The sequence below is a fragment of the Artemia franciscana genome, chromosome 1, assembly GCF_032884065.1.
Source record: "Artemia franciscana chromosome 1, ASM3288406v1, whole genome shotgun sequence".
Lineage (NCBI taxonomy): Eukaryota > Metazoa > Arthropoda > Branchiopoda > Anostraca > Artemiidae > Artemia > Artemia franciscana.
The window spans coordinates 61,283,083-61,308,285 of record NC_088863.1 but is presented as its reverse complement, the minus strand read 5'-3'; the positions used below and the strand labels follow the sequence as shown (position 1 = coordinate 61,308,285).

The window sequence follows — 25,203 nt, the reverse complement described above, 5'->3', positions numbered from 1 at the left end:
AATTATATGTTGCATGTTCAAGAGTCGGTAAACCTGACAATCTATTTATATGGACAGACAATGGGACAGCAAAGAATGTTGTACATTCGCAAGTTTTACTTAGTTAAAAATATATATATATCTATCTATATTCACAGGTGGGACACAGGGACACAACTACAATGGCGCGTAACTAATATGGCGCGTAACGACTTGCACGCGTGGGGGGGGGGCTTGGGGGTGCGAAGTGCCCCCACTAACTAGGTGTTGGGGTGGCACGAAGTGCCACCCCAACAGCTAGTATAATATAAAAATAAGTTGTCTGTGTGTGTGTGTGTGTCGAGTGACGTCATGTTTGTGTGTCGACTGACGTCATGTTTTCGACTGACGAAATTACAGACCGGTAAATCGGGACACAAATGACGACCGGGACACCGGCACATGGTGAATATAAATGACAGCCGGGACACCGGCACATAGGGAACACAAATGACGACCGGGACACTCAAAGAGAAAGCGACCGGGACACAAGGAATGTTCGATTAGCAATCACCATCAACAAAGCACCGGGACACAAATGACGACCGGGACACAGGGAGTATAAATGACGACCAGGACATAAGTAAAAAAAAAACTAGAAAAACTAAAAAAAAGGTAAAAACTACAAAAAAAGTAAAAAGAAAAAAAAACTAAAAAGAAAAAAAAAACTAAAAACTAATAAAAAACTAAAACAGCTAAAAAACTAAAAAAACTAAAAAAGAAAAAAAAGAAAAAAAGGAAAAAAATGAAAAATAAAGGAGAAAAACAAAACTAAAAAAAAACTAAAAAAACTAAAAAAAAAGTAAAAACCAAAAAAAAAACTAAAAAGAAAAAAAAGGGGAAAATACAAAAATTTATTTCATCATATACCATTTCAAAAACGAATGTATATACAGACCGGGACACCGGGATACAAATGACGACCGGGACACAGGGCATATAAATGACGACCGGGACACAGGGACACAACTACAACGGGGACGCCGGGGGCACAGGGGGATATATAAATGACGACGGGGACACAGGGAATGTTCAATTAGCAATCATCATCAACAAAGCTCAAGGGCAATCATTAGAATCATGAGGTATTATATGTTGCATGTTCAAGAGTCGGTAAACCTGACAATCTATTTATATGCACAGACAATGGGACAGCAAAGAATGTTGTTTTACGTAGTTAAAAACATATATATATATATATATATATATATATATATATATATATATATATATATATATATATATATATATATATATATATATATATATATATATATCTATATATATAAAAATAAGTTGTCTGTCTGTGGATGTGTGGATGGATGTGTGGATGGATGTGTCAGGTGACGTCACCTGAAAAAACTGGATTAGGTGACGTCAAAACTGAAAAAACTAAAAAAAGGCAAAAACTACAAAAAAAACTAAAAACTAATAAAAAAAATAAAAAAGCTAAAAAACTAAAAAAACTATAAAGGTAAAAACCAATAAAAAACTAAAAAAAAAACTGAAAAAACTAAAAAAAGGCAAAAACTACAAAAAAAAACTAAAAACTAATAAAAAAAGTAAAAAAGCTAAAAAACTAAAAAAACTAAAAAAACTAAAAAAACTAAAAAAAGGTAAAAAACTAAAAAAAATAAAAAATAAAAAAAAACTAAAAAAAAGGAAAAAACTGAAAAATAAGCTAAAATAAAGGTAAAAACCAATAAAAAACTAAAAAAAAAAGGAAAAAACTAATAAATGACGACACTCAAAGAGAAAGCGACCAGGACAAAAAACTAAAAAAAAAGGCAAAAACTACAAAAAAACTAAAAACTAATAAAAAAAATAAAAAAGCTAAAAAACTAAAAAAACTAAAAAAAGGTAAAAAACTAAAAAAACTAAAAACTAAAAAAAAACTAAAAAAGGTAAAAACTAAAAGAACTAAAAAAGAAAAAAATAAATGACGACACTCAAAGAGAAAGCGACCAGGACAAAAGGAATGTTCGATTAGCAATCAACAAAGCACCGGGACACAGGGAGTATAAATGACGACCAGGACACAAGTAAAAAAAAAAATTAACAAAACTAAAAAGAAGGTAAAAACTACAAAAAAACTAAAAAGAAAAAAAAACTAAAAACTAATAAAAAAACTAAAAAATCTAAAAATCTAAATAAACTAAAAAAGAAAAAAAAAGGAAAAAAATAAAGGAGAAAAACAAAACTAAAAAACGAATGTATATACAGACCGGTACACCGGGATACAAATGACGACCGGGACACAGGGAATATAAATAACGACCGGGACACAGGGACACAACTACAACGGGGACACCGGGGGAAACAGGGGGATATAAATGACGACCGGGACAAAAAAACTAAAAAGAAATAAAAACTAAAAACTAATAAAAAAAACTAAAAAATCTAAAAATCTAAATAAGCTAAAAAAGAAAAAAAAAGGAAAAAAATAAAGGAGAAAAACAAAACTAAAAAACGAATGTATATACAGACCGGGACACCGGGATACAAATGATGACCGGGACCCGGGACACAGGGAATATAAATGACGACCGGGACACAGGGACACAACTACAACGGGGACACCGGGGGAAACAGGGGGATAACCTGACAATCTATTTATATGCAAAGACAATGGGACAGCAAAGAATGTTGTATATTCGCAAGTTTTACGTAGTTAAAACCATATATATATATATATATCTATATTCACAGGTGGGACATAGGGACACAACTACAATGGCGCGTAACTATTATGGCGCGTAACGACTTACGCGCGCGGGGGGGCTTGGGGGGGGCGCGAAGCGCCCCCACCAACTAGGTGTTGGGGTGGCGCGAAGCGCCACCCCAACAGCTAGTATATATATATATATATATATATATATATATATATATATATATATATATATATATATATATATATATATATCTATTTACATTCACAGGTGGGACATAGGGGTACAAGTACAATGACGCGTAACTAATATGGTGCATAACGACTTACGCGCGGGGGGGGCTTGGGGGGCGCGAAGCACCACCCCAACAGCTAGTGTTTATATATGTTTATAATGTTTATACCCCTGCTCTTGATACTCACGCTTTAATTTTACCCTTAGTAAAGCTAGATAGTATTATTAGTAAAGACAAAAGTGTACTGATGGTACTAAAAGTAGAATAGCCGAGGGCTTGGGCGTTCTTTCACAGTTGAAAAAAAGCTTGGAAGAATAGGAAGATTAGTCTGCGAACCAATATAAGAATATTGGAAGCTATAGCGATGACAGGGTTCAAGAATGTTCTAATGCATGGGTACTCCGAAAAAACAGAAGATATTCTAGATGTTTCCCAGAGAAATTACCTACGGACTGTTTTGGGTACCCGACTTACTGTCCATATCTAAAAAAAAAGGCCATACAAAAGATGTGGTTCATTCCTGATTAGGTCTATAATGAGAGAAAGGCTGAGATAGCTAGAGCACGTTCTGTGGATGAAAGATGACATATTACCAAAGAGTATCCTTTTGGTCTAACTGTCTAAGACCAAATGAAAAGCAAGTAGTCCCCAGTTGTGGTGGGGGGATGTCGTACGGAAAGGTTGAATTCAAATGCAAACTTTCTGGAAGGATGTAAATAGAGAGACTTTGAATATGTTGGGAAGGAGAAGGAAATGTGAAGGTGTGTTAGCCCTAGGTGGCTTAGTGCTGCAGTGAGATGTAGTAGTAGCAGCAGTAATACCTCAAGGTAATTTGACAAGACCGAAGCTGTGTAATTAAAAGCATTTTCTCGCAATTTTATGAGCATTATAGTGCTTATTGATTCGTATTTATTTTGAACAAGAAAGGTTCGGTCAAAATGCTAGAAAGGCAGTAAATAAGCAATAGGCTTTAAATTAACTCAATGAGGAGCTTTCAGTCAGTCACTAGTAAGACCTGCGTGAGACAGGAGCTGGGTAAAGAGGAGCATTAGCTCTTTTTATGTACAATATAATTTTTCTTCACCTTAAGTGGCCCTCTTTACTTTCATTAAAAAAGTTCTGAAAATTTAATTTCGTTCTAAACCAAACGTAAACGTTCGATGTTTCAAGATATTAATTAGAAACTCACGTATCCCGGGGTCGCAAAAATGACTGATCAAACAGTTCGTGGTAACGAACTGTAGTAAGGAGCGACCCGGCTTAATAGTAAACGAAACTCTAAAAAACGGAATTTCGATACTAAAAGATATATCAAAAGAATCGAATTTTTATGCTGATTTTAAATATATAAGTTTCATAAAATTTAGTCTTTGTCATCAAAAGTTACGAGCCTGAGAAAATTTGCCTTATTTTGAAAAATAGGGGGTAACACCCCCTAAAAGTCATAGGATCTTAACGAAAATTACACCATCGCATTCAGCGTATCAGAGAACCCTATAGAAAAAATTCCAAGGTCCAATCTACAAAAATGTGGAATTTCGTATTTTTTGCCAGAAGACAAATCACGGGTGCGTGTTTATTTTTTTTTTTTTTTTTTTTCCCAGGGGTCATCGTATCGACCAAGTGGTCCTAGAGTGTTGCAAGAGGGCTCATTCTAACGGAAATGAAAAGTTCTAGTGCCCTTTTTAAGTGACCAAAAAAATTGGAGGGCACCTAGGCCCCCTCCCACGCTCATTTTTTTCCCAAAGTCAACGGATCAAAATTTTGAGATAGCCATTTTGTTCCGCATAGTCGAAAACCATAATAACTATGTCTTTCGGGATGACTTACCCCCCACAGTCCCTGGGGGAGGGGCTGCAAGTTACAAACTTTGACCAATGTTTACATACAGTAATGGTTACTGGGAAGTGTACCGACGTTATCAGGGGGATTTTTTTGGTTTGGGTGTGGGGTTCAGGGGAGGGGGCTATATGGGAGGATCTTTCCTTGGAGGAGTATTTCATGGGGGAAGAGAAATTCAATGAAAAGGGCGCAGGACTTTCTAGCATTACTATAAAAAAAAACAATGAAAATATAAACATGAAAAAGTTTTTTCAATTGAAAGTAAGGAGAATCATTAAAACTTAAAACGAACAGAGATTATTACGCATATGAAGGGTTCTAAAAATACTTTAGCATAAAGAGCGAGGTATTTAGGAAGAGATAAATACTTCGCTCTTTATGCTAAAATTTTTTTAAATAATTTCAACTATTTATTCTACGGCCTTTCTGATTCAGGGGTCATTCTTAAAGAATTGGGATAAAACGTAACGTAAGTTATGTACGTTTGTTACGTAAGTTAATTCTTAAGTTACGTTTTTTTTTACTAATAAAAACGTTCGTTAAAAATTAAAAGATCTAGTTGCCTTTTTGAGTAACCGAAAAATTGGAGGGCAACTAGACCTCCTTCCCCACCCCTTATTTCTCAAAATCGTCTGATCAAAACTAAGAGAAAGCCATTTAGCCAAAAAAAGAATTAATATGCAAATTTCATTTTAGTAATTTATGTACGGAGAGCCAAAATCAGACATGCATTAATTCAAAAACTTTCAGAAATTAAATAAAAAAAAACAAGTTTTTTTTAATGAAAGTAAGGAGCGACATTAAAACTTAAAACGAACAGAAATTACTCCGTATATGAAAGGGGCTTTTCCTCCTCGACACCCCGCTCCTTGCGCTAAAGTTTGATTCTTTCTCGCAACTCTACTTTTTAAAACAATAAAAAACTTTAGCGTAAGGAGCGGGGTGTCGAGGAGGAAAAGCCCCTTTCATATACGGAGTAATTTCTGTTCGTTTTAAGTTTTAATGTCGCTCCTTACTTTCATTAAAAAAAACTTGTTTTTTTTTATTTATTTGTCTCAAAGGAGCACAATTTTCCTTTGTCAAGTTTATGGAAAGGCGAAAGGTGATATAACTGAGATAATTTCGTTTCTTTTTCACGCCTTTTATTTACTCATATCTTAGTAACCGTATGAAGAGCAAATGAGGAATAATTTGACAATCGAAAGATGGTTATATGATCAGGAAGTGATCAAATAAGGAAGGGAAATTGGTAGCATTATTAGCCCAACTGAAGTAAGCTTTTCAGAAATTGTATTGAACAAAAAGTCATTCATAGAGTAAATCTAATGATAAATAAATTGCACATTTTTTAAGTATTTTACTATGGAAACGCATCCTGATGACCCCCTCGCCACACCTCATGGTCTGAGCGCAGAAATGGAGACATAGAGTGTTTGCCCCTTCAGAAATACAGGATAATGCAACTGGCTTATGACAATACCTCAGGAATGTTATTTCATAGAATAAATTAGACTTTTTCCATGGCATTATAGAAAAGTATTCTCGCTTTCTATGATTGCAATGACTTAGTAAAGAACAAACTTAAACCCATAGTAATCACAAATTCAAAAATAATTTATGAAAAACAAATTATTGTGTGAGAATCAATCGCCATTCGAAGCTTATTCAAGATTGGTAATTATGATTTTAATTATTCTAAGTGATAAAAGTTTAAGGAAAAACTATTTCATAAGAATTTCGAAAGCTAGCCCCGAAGCCCCTGAAAAAGTGTCAGATCAAAATTAGACTGCACCATTGGAATTATCGTTATCAACATCAAATAAAAGAAATTTATAGTACCCCCATCCCACCTTGAACAACAAGGAAACACTTCTTGCATTGATAATACTGGTGTGATCTTTCTTTTTCTGGTTTTTCTTAGACCTGAGCTAAGAACCTTACGACCTTCAACGGTTTGTGCTGTGTTGTACATTTATAAAGCAAACATTTTCAATAGTTCGGCAACTAAGCAGGATAAATGAAGCATTTGTTTCTGTACGGGCGCATTTCTTCACAAAATATAATTTAGTTTTCAGCTAATATTAATAAAAAAACTGCAAACGTTTGATCGTAATTGACCAATGTCTTTTTATGGGCTAAAATGCAGTTTCTCTAGCGGAATTTATTAGTTGCTTTTGACTTAAAAGCATCGTTTGCTTTTTCTGTTATATATATATATATATATATATATATATATATATATATATATATATATATATATATATATATATATATATATATATATATATATATATATATATTTAGGAAGAAAACTTCTTATTTCGGAAGAAAATAATTTAGTGTTCAGTACAAATAATGAGAGAGCAGCAAACATTTATATGTCAATTACATTCCATAAGATCTAAAGGCTTTTTCCTTTAGGGCTGATGAACATAAGTTTCTATAATGAAATTCATCTGTTTTTAAATATTTTTTTTGTTTCATCTTTTCTATTTATATTTCCTATTTAGGAATATTTACTTTCTCAAAGGAAATAAAAATGGATAAGAAAGCTTTGACTTTCAGTAAATATTTATCGAAAAAATAATTTGGTTTGGGATTGGCTTGAATAAACGGTCTCAATTATAGCATATCCTATCAATTTTCAACTGGCTAGGGCCAATGGAAACATTATAAAATTCGGTACCTCTGTATTAGCCAGTGCAAACTCGAAAAACTTGCTCAATTTATTTAGCGGAAAACCGATTTACCTTTCTCTATTCGGAGACAAGTAGCTTAGTTTCACTGAAATAAACTACTTTGTAGCTATATTTTAATTAAGTATTTAAATATATAGAGTTGATATTTTAGTTACGAATTTAATATAATGCGTTCTGTGCGGCCCTCCTTCCATAATTCTAAGATGGAGTCCCCATAATTTTGTTAATAAAGTGTTATAATTTTATCGTATGTTGGTATATTCAACAGTTCGTTGTAACGAACTAGAAGTAAGGAGTGACCCGGCTTAATAATAATTGAACCTCTAAAAAACAGAATTCTAATGTCAATAGATAAATCAAAAGGATTGGCTTATAAAGCTGATTTCAAACAAATAAGTTTAATTAAGTTTAGTCTTACCCATTAACGGTGACGAGTCTGAGAAAATGTGCCTGATTTTCAAATAAAGGAGGAACACCCCCTAAAAGTGACAGAATCTTAATGAATCATACCATCAGGTTCAACGTCTCAGAAAACCCTCCTGTAGAGGTTTCAATTTCCTATCTCCAAAAAAGTAGAATTTTGTATTTTTGCCAGAAGAAAGATCACGGATGCGTGTTTATTTGTTGTTGTTTTTTTTTCCCTGCGGTGATCGTAACGATCCAGTGTTCTTAAAATATCGTGCGGGGGCTCATTCAAACGTAAATTAAAAGGTCTAGTGCCCTTTTTAAGTGACCAAAAGAATTGGAGGGCAACTCGGCCCCCTCACTAACACCTTTTTCCCCAAAATCTTCCAAACAAAATTTCGAGACAGCGATTTTGTTCATTATAGTTGAAAGTTTCAATAACTATGCCTTTGGATGTAATATGACTCCCCCTCCCCACATCCCTGGGAACAGTTTTTATGGCACTTGGTATTAACCAAGTGACATATAGTAATTGCAAATTCTGTCGGTCTGTCTGTCGGTCTGTCGGTCCCGGTTGTGCTACTTTAGGCACTTCAAGGTAAGCAAGGACGATGAAATTTGGCAGGCGTATCAGGGACCGGACCAGATTAAATGAGAAATAGTCCATTTCCCGATTTGACCATCTGGGGGGAGTGGGGGGCCCGTAAATTTGGAACAAATTGAAAAAATGAAGTATTTTTAACTTACGAACGGTTGATCAGATCTTAATGAAATTGATGTTTGGAAGGATATCGTGTCTCAGAGCAGTTATTTTGAATCCCCACAGGATCTGGTGACATTGGGGGGAGTTGGGAGGGGGAAAATAAAATCTTGGAAAACACTAAGAGTGGAGGGATCGGGATGAAACTTGGTGAGAAAAATAAGCACAAGTCCTAGATACATGATTGACATAACTGGAACGGATCCGCTCTCTTTGGAGTAGTTGGGGGGGTGGGGGTTAATTATGAAAAATTAGAAAAAAGAGGTATTTTTAACTTTCGAACGGGTGATCGGATCTCAATGAAATTTGATATTTAGAAGGATATCGTGTCTCAAAGCTCATAATTTAAATCCCGACCGGATCTGGTGACATTGGGGGGAGTTTGGGGGGAACCTAAAATCATGGAAAACGCTTAGATTGGAGGGATCGGGATGAAACTTGGTGGGAAAAATAAGCAGAAGTCTTAGATACGTGATTGACATAATTGGAATGGATCCGCTCTATTGGGGGGGAGGAGGGTTAATTCTAAAAAATTAGAAAAAAATGACGTATTTTTCACTTACGAAGGAGTCACCAGATCTTCATGAAACTTCAAATTTAGAAGGATCTCGTAACTCAGATCTCTTATTTCAAACCTCAACCGGATCCAACGTCATTGGGGGGAGGGGGCAGTTGGGGGACCGGAAATCTAAGAAAATATTTAAAGCGGAGAGGTCAGGATGAAACAGGATGGGAAGAATAAAAACCTGTCTAAGATACTTGACTGAAATAACCGGACCGGATCTGCTCAATGAGTTGGAGTTGGGGGGGGGGGGTAATTCGGAAAAATGAGGCATTTGTAACTTACGAACGGGTGACCGGATCTTAATGAAATTTGATATTTAGAAGGATATTGTGCTTTAAAGCTCTAATTTTAAATTCCAACCACATCCTGTGACATTGGGGGGAGTCGGAGGGGGAAATCGGAATTCTTGGAAATCGTGAAATCTTACGAATAGGTGATCGGATCTTAATGAAACTTGATATATATATATATAAAAGGATCTTATGTCTCAGATGCTCCATTTTCGACTCGAATTGGATCAGGAGACATAGGGGGTTGGAGAGGGGAAACAGAAATCTTGGAAAACGCTTAGAGTGGAGAGATCGGGATGAAACTTAATGGAAGAATAAGCACAAGTTCTAGATACGTGATTGACATATTTGGAACGGATCCGTTCTCTTTGGAGGAGCTGGGGGGTGTTAATTTGGAAAAATTAGAAAAATTCAGGTATTTTTAACTTAAGAACGGGTGACCAGATCTTAATGAATTTTTTATTTAGAAGGAATTCATGTCTCAGAGCTCTTATTTCAAATCCCGACCCGATCTGTTGACATTTGGGGGAGTTGGATGGGGAAATCTTGGAAAACGCTTGGAGTGAAGGAATCGGGATGAAGCTTGGTGGATAGAATAAGCAAATGTCCTTGATACGTGCTTGACGTAACCGTACTGGATTCGCTCTCTTTGGGGGAGTTGGGGGGAGGGGCTCAGTTTTTTCATTTGGCGAGTTTGGTGCTTCTGGACGTGCTAGGACGATGAAAATTGCTAGGCGTGTCAGGGAGGTGCACAAATTGACTTGATAAAGTCGTTTTCCCAGATTCGACCATCTGGGGAGCTAAAGGGAGAGGAAAAATTAGAAAAAAATGAGGTATTTATAACTTACGAGTGGGTGATCGGATCTAAATGAATTTTGATATTTAGAAGGACATCGTGACTCAGAGCTCTTATTTTAAATCCTGACAGGCATTAAGCCTCTGATTTTCTTTTTAAATCAATCTATTGATTCTTAGAATTTTGTTAGAGCTCATACCATATGAGCTCTTGGCTCTTAGCTCTTCTTGTCTCGTCACAAGTGCCATATGAGCTCTTAGCTCTTGTTAAGCTATAAAATTGGCCAATTGTTTACGCATAGTATTTATTATTGTGAAGTATGCATACATTTTTGGGTGGGTGCGTATTTTCTTCGTTTTTCCACAAGGGAATTCTACATGGGAAGGAAGTTTCCAAGGGTTGAATTGCCTGGGGAAATTGAACCCTGAGGGAGTTTACAAGAATTTTTAATACGTTTTGCTTTCACTTTTCCGTCTCAATTTTACGCGTGGAGTTGTTAAGGGTAGTTGTCCTGGTAAATTTTCACTGGGATTGAATTTTCTAGAGGATATTTTCGTGGGGAGGGTATTTCTCCGTGGAGGTGGGCGAGGTTTCCTGGTCTTATTAAAAATACGATCAGAAATTGAATAATTAAAATAATGTTTTTTTAACTAAAAGTAAGGAGCAACATTAAAATTTAAAACGAACAAAATTATCAGGTATATGAAGGGAGTTTCCTCCTGTTCAAAACCTCGCTTTTTACGCTAAAGTTTAAATTTTGTTCAATTTTTTAAAAGAACTGTTCCTGAAAAAGAAAGGTCGTTTAATTAGAACAATAAGAAGATTTTTTTTAAGTACTAAAAAACTTTAGCGTAAGGAGTGAGGTGTTGAGGAGGAGGCAACCCCCTTTATATACGTAATAATTTTGGTTCTTTTTAAGTTTAAGCGTTGCTCCTTACTTTCTGCGGAAAAAATTGTTTTTTTTATTTAGTTTTCATTGGGATTAACCTAACTTCCCTTATCGAGTGTGCACTGGCTAATATGGAAGTACCTAAAATTCCTCTAACGGTTACAATATTCTTTTTTGTCTTTCCTTTATAGATAACTTTTTTCCTTTGAGCATTTACAGTTTCTCAGATGAAACAAACCATCAAAATCAAAAACAAAGGATAGCACAACAGAAGATGAAGTAGCATAATAAAAACAAAAGTACTTTGAACATGTTTTCATATCGCATTGCACTATTTTTCTGCAAAATTGTTTTGAGTTCACACCAAACGGTACCAAACCAATCTTTGGATTTTTGTAATTATTACCTTTTGTATTTCAGCGGGGTTGCAAAAACAATTTCCATCATGACATTTTTTTAGTGGTTTCAATGTTATCGGATTCTCGGCTGGCAAATGAAGGAATCGAAATTTTGCATCAAAACTGGAAACAGCACTTGTAATGTCAGCCATTGATAAACTCTGAAAAATCATTGTATAAATTTTGTTCTATTTATATTCAGAACTCCTTAATAGAAAAAGAAACAAGACTTTACAGAAGAAACTCTCACCATATCGGTCAAGGAGAAAATATTTCATTTTTCGGGTGTTGAGGGGATACAAAAAATTAATATTAAAATTCTCAGCATTTACCATTTTTCTAAGAAAAGAAGAATAAAGAAGAATGAAAAAAAAATCCCTAGACTAGGTTGCAAAAATTCCTAGTTTGTATCTTGATTAGTTTAGCTGACTAGTACAAAAGCGGAAAGTCATGTGTAAACACGATGAATTTTATAAATATACTAGCATGAGAGTCATTTCCTCCATCTCTTTATCTAGACAAAAGCCTCTGTAACCTTCATAGCTTAGTCAATTCTCGGGCTTTTTTTATAGCTTTTACTTTAATAGGGCAATAGATCAGGCCACCACTCCCTTGTTACCACGACACAGCATTTCCGGCTTTTTGATTTTATGATTTTGTACATATTTCCTAGAGTTTTATAGCTTATGTTGAATACCAGGATTCGACTCTTCATTTATGTTCACCTTTTTACCTTGATCATTTTAGCTTGTTTTTTCATGCACGCAATTCCGCATGTACATATACACACTCGCTGTCCACATGTCTGCGTCTATTGCAACCCAGCTTGGGACAATACATCTTTCCCGGAGATTTGTAGATACATTTTTTGTAATATATTCTACCAAAATAAAAAAGAAAACTTGAATTATGAAAATACTTAGTAATCTAACATCAAATTCTTAGGTTACATTTAAAACTTAACACCAAATTAATTTTCATCTCAGAGTTGCAGTGAGCCAATACCAGCAACCAAGTAAACACCAAGCCGTAGTTCATAAGTGCCATTAATTTAAAAATAACAAAATTTTTAGATCTAACTGAACATTAACATTTAACTATGAAAATAACAGTTCAAGAATTTTAACAGAGCTTGAAACCCCCCAAAACTTAAGATCAAACCTGAAAAATAGAATAAATGCCATTTTGTATGGCCATCATGTGTGATTTCTCCTTTTCACGTGTGGGATCCTTTCTTAGGCTGATATTGTTCGACACTGTGAATCAACTGTGGACACTGCCTATTTTGCATTCAATCTTTTGTTTCTTATCTATTTGTTATTAAATTGCTGAGCCTATATGCAAGGTAGGTTGTGCCACCCGAGAATAAATTTTGAATCTTCACATATGCCAAACAGCTGTAAATAGTTCTCATTCAAATTCCAAGTTTTGTCCTTACGCTGAATTTGCCCCCTCATATAGAACTAATACAGAGCAGATAAAAACACTCCAAAGACAGTAAATGTAACGCCATGATAAAAATGATGCTAGCATAAATGGCACTGCATAAATACCATAGATATTTACAAAAATACAACTAGTTACATAAAGAACTTTTTTCAGGTTTATTGTCTATTTAAAGAAAGGAATAACGAGCAAAAATTAGTAATTAAGACCAAAGCTGTTCTGATAGAAGTAAAGAGAAAAAATAGAAAATCAAAACGAACTTGAATTACTACATCTCAGTCTATACAACATGCATGTGACAAATAGACTGGCACTGACTTGCAATAACTCCATATCTGTAAAATCATATAAAACTAGTTCTTTAATAAAAATACAAAACAGAATAGAATGTTGGTGCAGTAAAGACATAAACCACTTTAGGATATTCTTATAGTACAAAAAACCATTTTAGGATGTTTTTATGATCTTTAGATTTTCTTAATATGGCTTGACTACTGTACATAACCTGTTCACACAGACAGCTGCGTTGGGGAAAAAGCAATGCGTTGTGTATTCTGCACTGCATCGCCGCAGCGGTGAAACCGCAAAATCTGTTCACATCAAAAAATTTAGAAAGGCAAAAAATTTGAATTTGATAAATGCTGGCGATTCTATTTAACCATACACTCGGTATTCTTTTGATGTCACGAAGAAGAAAAAAAAGAGTAAGTTGAAAAAATTCAAATATTTATTTTTTATCTTAACTTGTTTATGTTTTTGATCACTCAAGTTTGCTATTGGTTAATTTGATGAATGTTTTTAGTTTGTACTTCTTTGGCAGAAGAATCAAAATATTTGATGTTAATTCATTAATTCTAATTAGTGTATTTTGATTTATTTCAGCATCCCCTTCGCTGTTCTCTAAAAGTTTTAACTAAATGTCATTAGCCGCTCCTGAGTTGTTTTGGATACACCTATCTGATACCAGAGATACATATATTTTCTTTCGATCAAGTGTAACATCTCGTTCAGCATTCTCTGAAGGTTTCAACTTAATACCCTTAAATGTTCCTGAAATTGTTCACCTATTGTGAACACTATTTTAACGAGATGGATGTACATAGCATCTTTTGGTTTTAGTTCAACCGTCCCCTGAAAGCTTCAACCAAATACCTGCATCCAATCATGTTATATTGCACATATAAGCCACATCTTCTGACAACTGGGATGCGCAAAGTATTATATTGATTCAGTTCAAAGTCCACCCCAATATTCTCCAAGAGCTCGAAGCTAACAACCTTCAGTATCTCTGAGATATTATGGGCGTAGTGTTTTGACAACCTTGTGCGCCCTTTTGACAATTTGGATGAACAAAGCACCTTTTAATTTTATACAAGATCCCCCTCAATATTCTTTGACATATTCAACTTAATACCCTTTGACAATTTAGAGATATTGCAGAAAAACGTTTATGACAATCTGGATGCACTAAGCCTTTTCGACAAGAAGAATGCACATAAACCCTCTTGATCTAGTTCAATATTTTTAGTCGTAATAGGAGGGGTTGTAGTAGTATTTGCAGTTACAATCACAATTGCAGTAGTAGTAGCAGTACTAAATTTAGTAGTCAGAGTTACACGAAGTGGCAGTTACAGTAAGAGTTGTCGCATTCATAGTCTCAAGTTGTTGCACTTGCAGTCACAAGTAGTTATAGAGCGATTGCAGTTGAAAGCAGCAAGTTGAAAGTGGTCATAACAACTAGTAGTCATGGCTTCAATTTGCCACAGAAGCAAATGATTGCTGTTGCAAGCAGCGGTAGTCGGAAATAGATCCACTCGGAATCGTAATAAACCTTAGTCACAGTTACAGTTACAAGCTGTCACATTTGCTAGCATTCGTAACAGCTAGTATTTATAGTTCTACTAGCCAAAGTCACAAGTATATGCATTAACAAATAGAAGTAGTGACAGCCGAAGTCACGAGCTCTTGCAGTCACCGCATCCGTCGCAAAAAATCGGAGCCAGAAATAATCACAGACTTAGTAACAAGTATTTACAGTCAAAGCCACAAATAATTATAGTCGCAGTCACAAACAGTCGACGCATGTAGTTGTAGTTGCAGTCCTAAGATATTGCAGATTCCATTTAAAGCTAGCCTAGATGCACACAGGGTGTTTTGATTACTTCTGCACCACCGTCAACATTGCCTGAAGTTTCACCTTTAAAACCCTTCGCTTTTCGGACACACCTACGATCGAGCAATCTCTTTTTCATAATGATAAATTATGTTTGTAAAAAATGGGCAAATTACATAATTTATAAATATTGACCATGGACTGTGCGGTACTTGGTTTCCCCAAAGGCATAGTTATTAGACCTTTCAATTATTTTGAACAATTTTTAAAAAAATTGATTAGTTTTGGGGAGGGGCATCTAGATAAGATAAGTAGTGAGGGGCTGGCTGTCCTCTAACCAGTCTCTATAATAGCTCTGAACATCCCCTGACAGCTTCAGTTTAAACCTTTAGCCTTCTTAGTGATACTGCGTGTATACCCTTTTGACAAGAAGCATGTACGCAGTGTTTTTTTTTAAATTTTGTGTTTTGATGATTTTTTAAGTTAATACCCTTGTCCGTTCCCAACATATTTTAAAAAAGACTTCTTGATATTTTGGATACACACAGTGTCTTTTGATTTAGCTTTATATACCTCTCCACATTTCCAGAATATCACTCTAATACCCTTGGCCGTTTGAACATACCCAGGATCAAACATTTACCTATAAAATCCTATACATAAGAAATGGACAAATTGCATGACGTATGTTCCTAGACACTTGGGCTGTAGAAGCATGACCTTCCCAAACGCATAATAGTTAGACCTTTTGACTATTTTGAATAAAATAGCTTTCAAAATTTGTATCATTGTTAAGGGGGCAAGAAAAGGGCATTAGTTTCTCCCAGATCACTTTTCGAAATTCCCCTCAACATTCCTGCAAAGTTATAACCCAATATTCTCAGCCGCTTCTTAGATAATGCTTGAACAACCTTTTGACAATTATCCTTCCTAGTCCTTGACAAGCTAAATTTATTACCCTGTGTCCATAAAGTGGTGTTTATATGCGTGTCTAGCTATAATCCCATGTCTATACACGTGTCTGGCCAGAAATCAAAGTCTTGACAACTAGCTTTCACAATTAAAATTCAGTGCTTAGCTTAAACTACAAATTTAGTTTCAAATGGATTACAGTCGTCATTTCGTACCAATCAAGAGTGATTATACTGGGAAAGACTTCAAGATTGTAATTCCTGTTTTTGTTGTCACTAAGATGTTGGGTTAGACCAATCAAACAATTGCTTGGGCGTGCTTCACTGTTATGTCTCATGCTCCATATTTGATTAAAATAGAAAAAAAGATTAACGAAGAAACAAAAGTCATATTTCAATTTAAGACGGAAACATAGATAATGAAAACAGTGGAACATGACAAATTCTGATTGGCTGTAGTTGAAAATCCAAGACTTAGAGTTCTAGAGTCTAGAATGGGATGCTTTGCTGCAACATATTTAGCCAAGCACCAAATTTTACTTCTGAAAGCTAGTTGCCTAGCCATTCATTTCTTGCCAGACACGTGTTTATACATAGAATTCTTGCTTGACACGCATGTGACCACCGCTGAAGGGGCAGTGGTTCAAGTCTATGTATCGTTGATTATTTGACTTGAAGTGGTGGTCAACGGTACTCTAAGCTTATCCAGAGTCAACCCAGCTCTAAATGGGCACCTAAAGAAATAGGGGAGGAGGGGCACGGGAAGAATCAGATGGTTTGTCCCCATCTGATCCATACATCACTATCTTGGTTGAAGGCAAAGAATCAAGAGGTTGGGATGCGCGTTATGCAGACCATTGGTAAGTGAGCGAACAAGCTTAGCGAAGTCAGTTTCTTATGCATGTAAATATTTTTCCTTTTCCACGATATATAATCCCTGAACTAAGTAAAGCTTGAAGCAACGTAAATAGATTTGGAATGGGAGACTACAGTCTTTTCTCCCTTTTTTCTTTTTTTTTTACCTTTTCACCAGTTATCCATTCAGAGATTATTACTGGTTCACCTTCAAAGTTAATCTGAAATATCGAATCTTGAGGAAACTTAACAACATCTGTTTCACAAGGAATTTTTTGTCCATGAGGAATGGCTAAGTTGCTTTTACTGGGATCCCATCCATCGATATCATCACCTTCAAATTTGTCTATTATCCAGCTACTTGGGTCGAACCAGCTGTTTAGGACACTTGTGTTGTAATAAACATCTAAGATTAAAATATGAAGTAAAACAGAGTGAAAAATGTCTAACCTTGATTCATGTATAGATAGCACAAACTTAAGTTAAAGTATTTTATAAGAGGGGCAAATTTGCCACTTATATGATAAGGCAGAAGCAAAGCAACTAAGGCAGAGGACACATTTACACACATAAAAAAAAGAAACAAGAAATATTTGATTGAAACATTCACTTATTTTATATGAGTGTCATTCAATTGCACGAGTCATTCGGATGAATAATGAGTGTCATTCGGATGAACAATTTGCGATGGGACAACAATAAATTTTCCCAATTCCATTGCTTTGTCTCCATACTCATACGGTTGATGATTTCGACTCTTGCCCAATTTAAATGTAAAAAGTTTGTTTTGTTAAACACTCAAAATTATGCCTATCGAAATAATTAAGACATGCCAAGATTGCTTCACTTTTACTAGACATGTAAGTGAGCCAGTACTACTTCGCTTGTAAACAATATCCTACAAAACATCCAAATCAAATCTTTTCCTACCGTACAATTACTGGTATCATGTAATTCTTTAGTGTCAGTTTTGAAGCATGTTTTCACACAGGATAGGTTTTTTTTTTTTTTCGTTCTTTGAAAAAAATTAAAATGAGTCATTTTCATCATGGAGAGTGAGACAGAAATTGGTTAAATTTATAACTGCAGACCCAGTTGCTGATCATAGCCCGAAATTCGATTTTCCATATAAATCCCAACTGTTCTTAAAAAATCATCCTTCTGGATTCAATTCACTACAAGATGGCATTTGACACTAAATTGCGCAGTCAAGAAAAATTACGATGACCAGAAGTGTTAGAGTCATCCTCCCGCCTTTTAGCCAGATATTAAGACCATCCCAATTTTTTGTACAATACAACAGTCCTTTTAAACTATGCCCAACACCTTTTCAAGCTGGAATAACTTAAACATTTTTAGTAAACTATATAATCTTATGGGGCAAATTTCATCCCTGTAGTAAACAATGCCAATCAGACTCGAGCTCGGCATATCATTTTTCTTTACATAAGTTCTGCTTTTGATTTTGTTTTCGAAGAACACACTGCCTTTCGATGACAATAAATAACAGTTGAAACACAGCTAGATCCTTTTATTAGAAGTGAAAAAACAATAAAAAAGTAGTGAATATTTCGATCACATATACAATGACCTTCATCAGCAGATATACTAAAAAAATATACATTAGCCATTACGCTCACTGTATGTGTGATCGAAATATCCAGTATTTTTGGTTGTTTTTTTTTTTTTTTTTTCACCGTCTAATAAAAAGATTTATCTTTTCTTTCAACTGTTATTTATCGTCTGTGTATATTAAGCTATGGAAAAGTCATGGTAGCAGCCACATAAATTTTCTGCAAGAGAATTAATAGGTTTTAAATATAGGTTTTCTAAAAAGCCTTTCCCGCTTGGCCAAAGCTTAAATTTCCATCTGCATCCTATATTTTAAAATATTGTGTTTTTGTTGACTGAGATCATTTAATAGAGAATTTTGAGGGTTTTATTAATTTTAACGTCAGCCTAGCGCGAGAAGATTTGGTCAAGTGTACAGCCTTACACTTAACGTAATGTAACTTAACGAACTAGGTGCTTTGAATAAAAAAAAAAAAACGGTACTTACATGTTAAAGCGACCACACCAAAGAAGAGAAGTTAGGTTAATTCTATCGAAATATACCAAATGATGATAAAGATATAATAATTTAGTAACAAAATTGTGGAAACTACAACATAGAATTATGAGAAGTAGTCTGCCAATCACGTATTATATCACATACCTAACCTAACCAAGCCTATATATTAAATATTTAATTACACTGTACCTTCATAATAGTTTATCTCCCAGGGACTAACCTAATTATCTCTGAATGTAGACACAAAAACTGGTTTTACTCAGATCAAGAACTTGAGAGTGACTGCTATAACATGCAAGTACCAAAACCACTACCTAGTTAGTATGAAAACCAGTTAAGTTCACACAAATCAACGACTGGTAAATGAAGTTGTTAAAATATTAACAGTCCCAAATTTTTCAAATTGCTCTTGCTTATAAGAATAAGAATTAACTTTTTTAGCAGTATATTTTAGACAACAAGCAGGGATATTCTCCATTCTTTGTTTCCGAGTATTTAAATAAGACAATAAACAACAATAAGACTCTCTGCACTTCCAGACTGACTTTGAAAATGTTCACCACTTATAGCAGTTTTTGAAAAATGAGCCTTGTAGAGCCATTACAGCCCTTTCTTGGATACATGGGGAGGAAATATACTTTTTTCAAATGAAACTAATCAAAGAAGCTACACATTTGGAATCTGCAAAAAATACAAATTGGATTTGTTTGCATGTGTTTTTGAAGCTAGTGAATACTAACGTTATTTTTTTTCAAACAACATGCCTTTAACAAAAGAGTTAATCCTAGTCTGACTGAAGATTCCATTACCTTACCTTTATATTAATTAATTAATCAATTTCTTTTGACTTCATATACACAGTGTAGAAAAGATATTCAAATCAAATATTTGGAAATCTCCCTCCCCCCCCCAACCCTCCGAGTAATTTTGTCTCAAACTGAACAAACCAGTCAAGCATTCTACCCTGTATGCATTGGACAAAAACAAATCAGGCTTTTTGAAATTAAAGTAAAATAAATAAAGCCTTCAAGGCACTTCAAGGCACTCTTCAAAGCACTGTTAGCTCATTAAAGATATGTAGACAAGAAAAAATTCAAACCTCATCATAAAGAATAGAAAGGAGAAATAAAAGGTTTTTTATAAATACAGGATAATTTCTGTTTACTTTGATTTTTAGGGCTGATCTTTACTTTCATGAGAAAAACAAGTTTTATGCTCAATTCTTGTTCGGTTTTTACATTGTAATATAAATATGAGAGAAGCCTCCACTCCAGATACCTATGGTTCTTACACTGAAGTTTAATGATTTATACTGATGCATCAAAATGGGAATTATCTTTGTAAAAGACGGCCTTATATGATTTTTTTAGAAGAAGGCTGGGAAATTCCAAAGCAATTTTCAAGAAAATGTTGCTTATCATTTCAGGGACAGTTCATTAGAAAAATATTGTTCTTAGGAAACACCCCCCACCCTCCATATTCCACCATTATTTAGGTAACCATATAATATGATAACATTGCAAAACATAGCCACAAGATCATTGCAACAAGCGAAATAATTAAATAATTAAAAAATTAGTGTTTACTCAGAATAAATATAATTCAATAAAAGCTAGCTGATATACCCTTCAATTTTCAATATTCTTCGTACTTATTTGAAGTACTCTTCCCAGCGACTTAATAGAATCATGCAAATATAATTTTTACTTTATACCCGAAACATCTTTGCAACAATAAGATACCAGACTACCCTTTGCATTCAGATTAAACATTCAGTCCAAATATTTTATTCCACGTTTTTTTTTAACTGGGAAGTTTTTAGAGGCCATGCAACAGTTTTACATGTGGTGTTTTACGGTAGATATTGAGCCATGTTAAACAAAATGAATCATTTATTCAAAAAAAAATAAAGAGCTGTATTAAGGGTTTCTTAATTTTAGTCTCTTTTATCGAGCAAATTTTATTTATGATTTATGATTTTTAATCATAAATTTGAGCTATTGAGGAGGGGGCTCCCTTCATATCATAAACGACGCTATCAAAGACACATCGGTTCTTTAAACAATTTATTAGAGACGACATTATTTTCGAAATATGGGTTCCAGTGGTCAAATAAATGTTGGAGGGTCAAATCTTTTTAATACTTGAAACATTTGAGCTTGAGATTCTTAAAGCTTATAAAAGAAATACTAAGGACAATTTAAAACACATTATCAATCTTCATAAAAACTTACTTTTCCCATGACAGAATGACTCATCAGAGGGAGAGCGGACAAAGACCTTATCAGTCAGAACAAGTTCACCGGATGTTGGTAAAACTATCTCCTTAAATTCCAGGTTCCCGAAGATTGGAAGTAAAACAATCCCCTTTTTAGGAAAGTGTAGTCTATCAGAAGGACAGGATGGTGGGACATTATTGAACCAATTAGTTGAATACCAATCACTCTGAGTTTTCCAAGTTTTCACAACTGACTCAGTTAAAGTTACGAAAACTAAAATGAGAAAACCTACATAGATCAATTAGAATAGAAGAACAAAAATAATGAATATCATCAGCAGATACTTTCAAATTGGGTTTCATACTATCTACTACTTTAAAGTATTTTCAATCGAATTTACCGAAGCATACCAAAACATCATTAATGAAAACATGTTACATTAAAATAAGCTCATTTGGTTTCATTCTGTTTTGGATCTTACCAATTCAGTGCTTTAATAATTATAATCAGTTTACCAAGTGTAATTTTTTTATTTTATAGCAATATTTAACTAATCCTATTCTGTTAAAACACTCATATCCTGTTGTGTATGATCGCCAAAAGAATAATCAGGTAACTGAAACTAAGTGAATGAACATACTGAAATAGTAACTGAACATAACTGAATTAGTAACTGAACATACTGGATCTAAGAGAATTGTCGACAGCACAGTGTTGATTGTCTGAACTTTTGATTTCTTCCATTAAAGGCAGACAAGCAACAGCCCATATCCTTTTTTTGTCTTGATTTGTCCAAAATACGTTGAAATTAAATTTGGAATTACTATGGAATAGCCGGAATAAAAAAAAAAACAAAGTATGTAATTTCAGTTTTACTTGGAAAACTGAAATTTATAAAACAAAATATTACTCGTGCAAATTTTCCAGTTTTTAAATTTATCAAGAGGAAAATGTCTCGATGAAGATATTCACCCATACGTTCAATATTTAATTGCCTGGCACGACGACCTTAAAATCAGACTGAAGATGTTCTAACGATAGTAATACCACCATGGATCACAAATCCATTGGATGAAATGAATGTTGAAAATGTGATATTACAAGAGGAGCTACTCGAGCTTAACACTAACCAGAAGCTGAAAATAAAACTTAAAACAGGGCATCAAACATTCGGACTGAAGGCAAAATATCCCAAAAATCTTCTGGACTCAGGGGGTTTGTGAAAAGGCTTTTTATAGCCCATCCCTAGTCATATTTTGTTGAAGAAGGTTTTAGTGTCGTTATAAAGCTTTTAAAATAAAGAAGCGAATTGAAAATCACAGAACAATTGATTTTGAGTTCTAGAAAACAGAAGCTATTTATTGACAATTTGTAGACAATACATTAAGTACATTCCTTGCTTTAAAATTAGGATTATTTTGTGAATGCTAGTTTAGAAGCTAGGGTATTTTATTAACGTTTAATTTTAATTATTCTACTGCTTTTACCATATTGCAATACAATATGATAAAAATAATAATAGAGTGTAGTTATTTTTACTAGTTACAAATTAAAAAAAGAAAAAATGCAAGAAAATAATCTGATCTCCTTTTATTTTCACCACTCCAAACCGAAAGTTTTCTAAGAAAAAAAAAGTGATAATTGATTGGTTTCTTGTCCTACGAGAAGAAGTTCTTGTCCTACGAGAAGAAAAGGAAAGTTGGAAGGAATCACTTTTTGATTGGCAAACTTTACTTTTTCGACATCCACTCACACCAGAATCAAAAAATTAATTAACCAGTAAATTTTGATTTTTTTTTTTGAAAACTGCAAGTTCCTGGTTGGAAGCTGGAACTAAGCCACAATACAGATATTTTTAATTAGGTCAAATCTTCAAATTTACTGTCGAGCTTTGGGGATGTTTTGAAATGTACCAGGGGTGTAATTGGCTATGGGACAAGAGTTTCGAATTCCCCTTTTAGACCTCACTTCCTCCCCCCAGGCCCCAGTTTTGTCCCCCCAGCGGAAATTTAGTTCCTTAAAAATCTTGTAAAAACTAAAGTGAGCCTGGTTAATATAATCATCCACAGAAACAAGGCAGTTTTCTTTAATATATCTTTACCTTTTTTGTTATTATGTAGCTCACTTTCAGCTTTCACTGTCATTTTCATTTGATTTGAGAAAATTGGCTCCAACTTTGTCCCCCCCCCCCAAATTTTGACGAAATTCCACCTACAGGTTCATTGAAATGAACCTACAGGTCCATCAGAAGTGGCATATTTTGAAAGCGGTCTATGAGAAAAAAAAGTTTGGGGAACTTTGATTTAATTCTAACCCCCCACAAGATTCCCGAAAATTTTTCGTTAATACATTAAGCCTTAGCAGTAGTACTAGTAGTAGTAGCGGTAGAGCTAGTAACAGTAGCAGGACTCAACATATAGTGCCTTTTGGCTAAAATTATCAACTGAATACTTTAAGCTGGGCCTGGGATAAAGAAAGCTGCAGACCAAAATTGTTCCCAGGAATCAAATGGGATTAGATATAAATTTCTAACTTTCAACCCTTTCCCAAATTTTATCCTGACTTTGTACAAAATTTCAATGAGAGTTAGAACTTTTTGAGCACTAGAATGTACTTTTTCTAGGCGCCTGTCCCACGTTACTCCTTGATATAGCTGATGAGTATTTACACATCACTTCATGTAATGTTTAGAAATATGAGGAAAATAAGTTTAGTTAAAAGAAACTTTGAAATAAATGTAAGAAGCGTTTTGTGTAATAAAAAGGGTTGCATTAACCAGCAGCATCCTTATCCAGGCTTGGTCTAATGAAGGGAGGTGATAGATTAGCTCATATCCCCCCAGACCCTTTCTTATATTTACCTAAAGGTTCATGGGGAATTGGACGATTAAAATGCGGTTTTTTAAAACATGTGTTAATCACTAAGATGTACTCTTTTAAACATTTGGCACACAACCTGCCTAAGCCTAGAAAATGACCCATTGTAATTCCTTTATAGTACCTGGTGTGCAATTATACATCACTAAACATAACTTCATGAAAGATAATTTGGACCAACTGAGTTAAATCTAGCATTTTGATAAATGTCCACAGTAACAATTCGTAAATTTTTCGTGGTGGGTATTTTTGGGGGCAGGGTTATTTTCTACGGAGGGGATATTTTCTGAAGGGGATATTATCTGGTGCATATTTTCTGCGCGGGAGAGGTTATTTTTCCTAGAGTTGTGTATTTTCTGGGGGGTATTTTCTGCAGGGGGAGAGTATTTCCTTGAGGGGGGGGGGGTAAATTCCTAGACCCAAAAACTAAATGTGTCTTGATCAATCTTGGAAAGAACTAATCAAATTAAATTGAATATTTGATATATTATGATATTAGTTGCTAAAGGCTAAGTCCAAGATTTTTTTTTACTGTAATTTTTATTTCATTTTCAATGTTGCAATAAGTAAAAAAGAAAATATTTGTAATATAATTCGTTTTCAGGAAAGTGCCAATAACGCAGTAAGCAAAATGTTTTTACGGCTAGGCAAGGGGACGGTATCAAAACCCTTGTTCGCAGTGATTTTTGTTCATTTTGAGCTTGATTTGCATTTTAAGTTTTACCCGTTTTAATACTGATTTATTCATTTAAATTGAGAGGGAGTAGTCAATCCGGACTAGTCCCAGTTAAAGATAGGAATGGGGCCACAATTAATGATAAGGAAAAAGTTAAAGAAAGATGGGCGGAACATTTTGAGAATGTGCTAAACCGAGATACAGTTACAGGAAAAGATATAGATGAAAATGAAAAAGTTTGTGATACCTTGGATGTGAAGGAAGATTTGTTTTGTGAAGAAGAATTAGCGACAGTCAAACAGTTCGTGGTAACGAACTGTAGTAAGGAGCGACCCAGCTCAATGGTAACCAAAACTATAAGAAATGGAATTTTGATATCAATAGCTACATCAAAAGAATTGAATTTTAATGTTGATTTTAAATATATAAGTTTAATCAAAAGTTACGAGCCCAAGAAAATTTGCCTTGTT

General features: G+C 34.4%; 1 protein-coding gene across 1 annotated transcript in view; it reads right to left on the bottom strand.

The window, feature by feature from the left end:
- The window catches only part of LOC136032321 (protein amnionless-like), a gene marked incomplete in the record, with an annotated part of 67,930 nt that overhangs the window by 34,496 nt on the left and 8,231 nt on the right, over window positions 1–25,203 (bottom strand). The window contains 3 exon segments of the mRNA XM_065712626.1: window positions 11,575–11,727; window positions 17,059–17,297; window positions 21,197–21,454. Of these exon segments, the coding sequence (XP_065568698.1) occupies window positions 11,575–11,727; window positions 17,059–17,297; window positions 21,197–21,454 (650 nt within the window).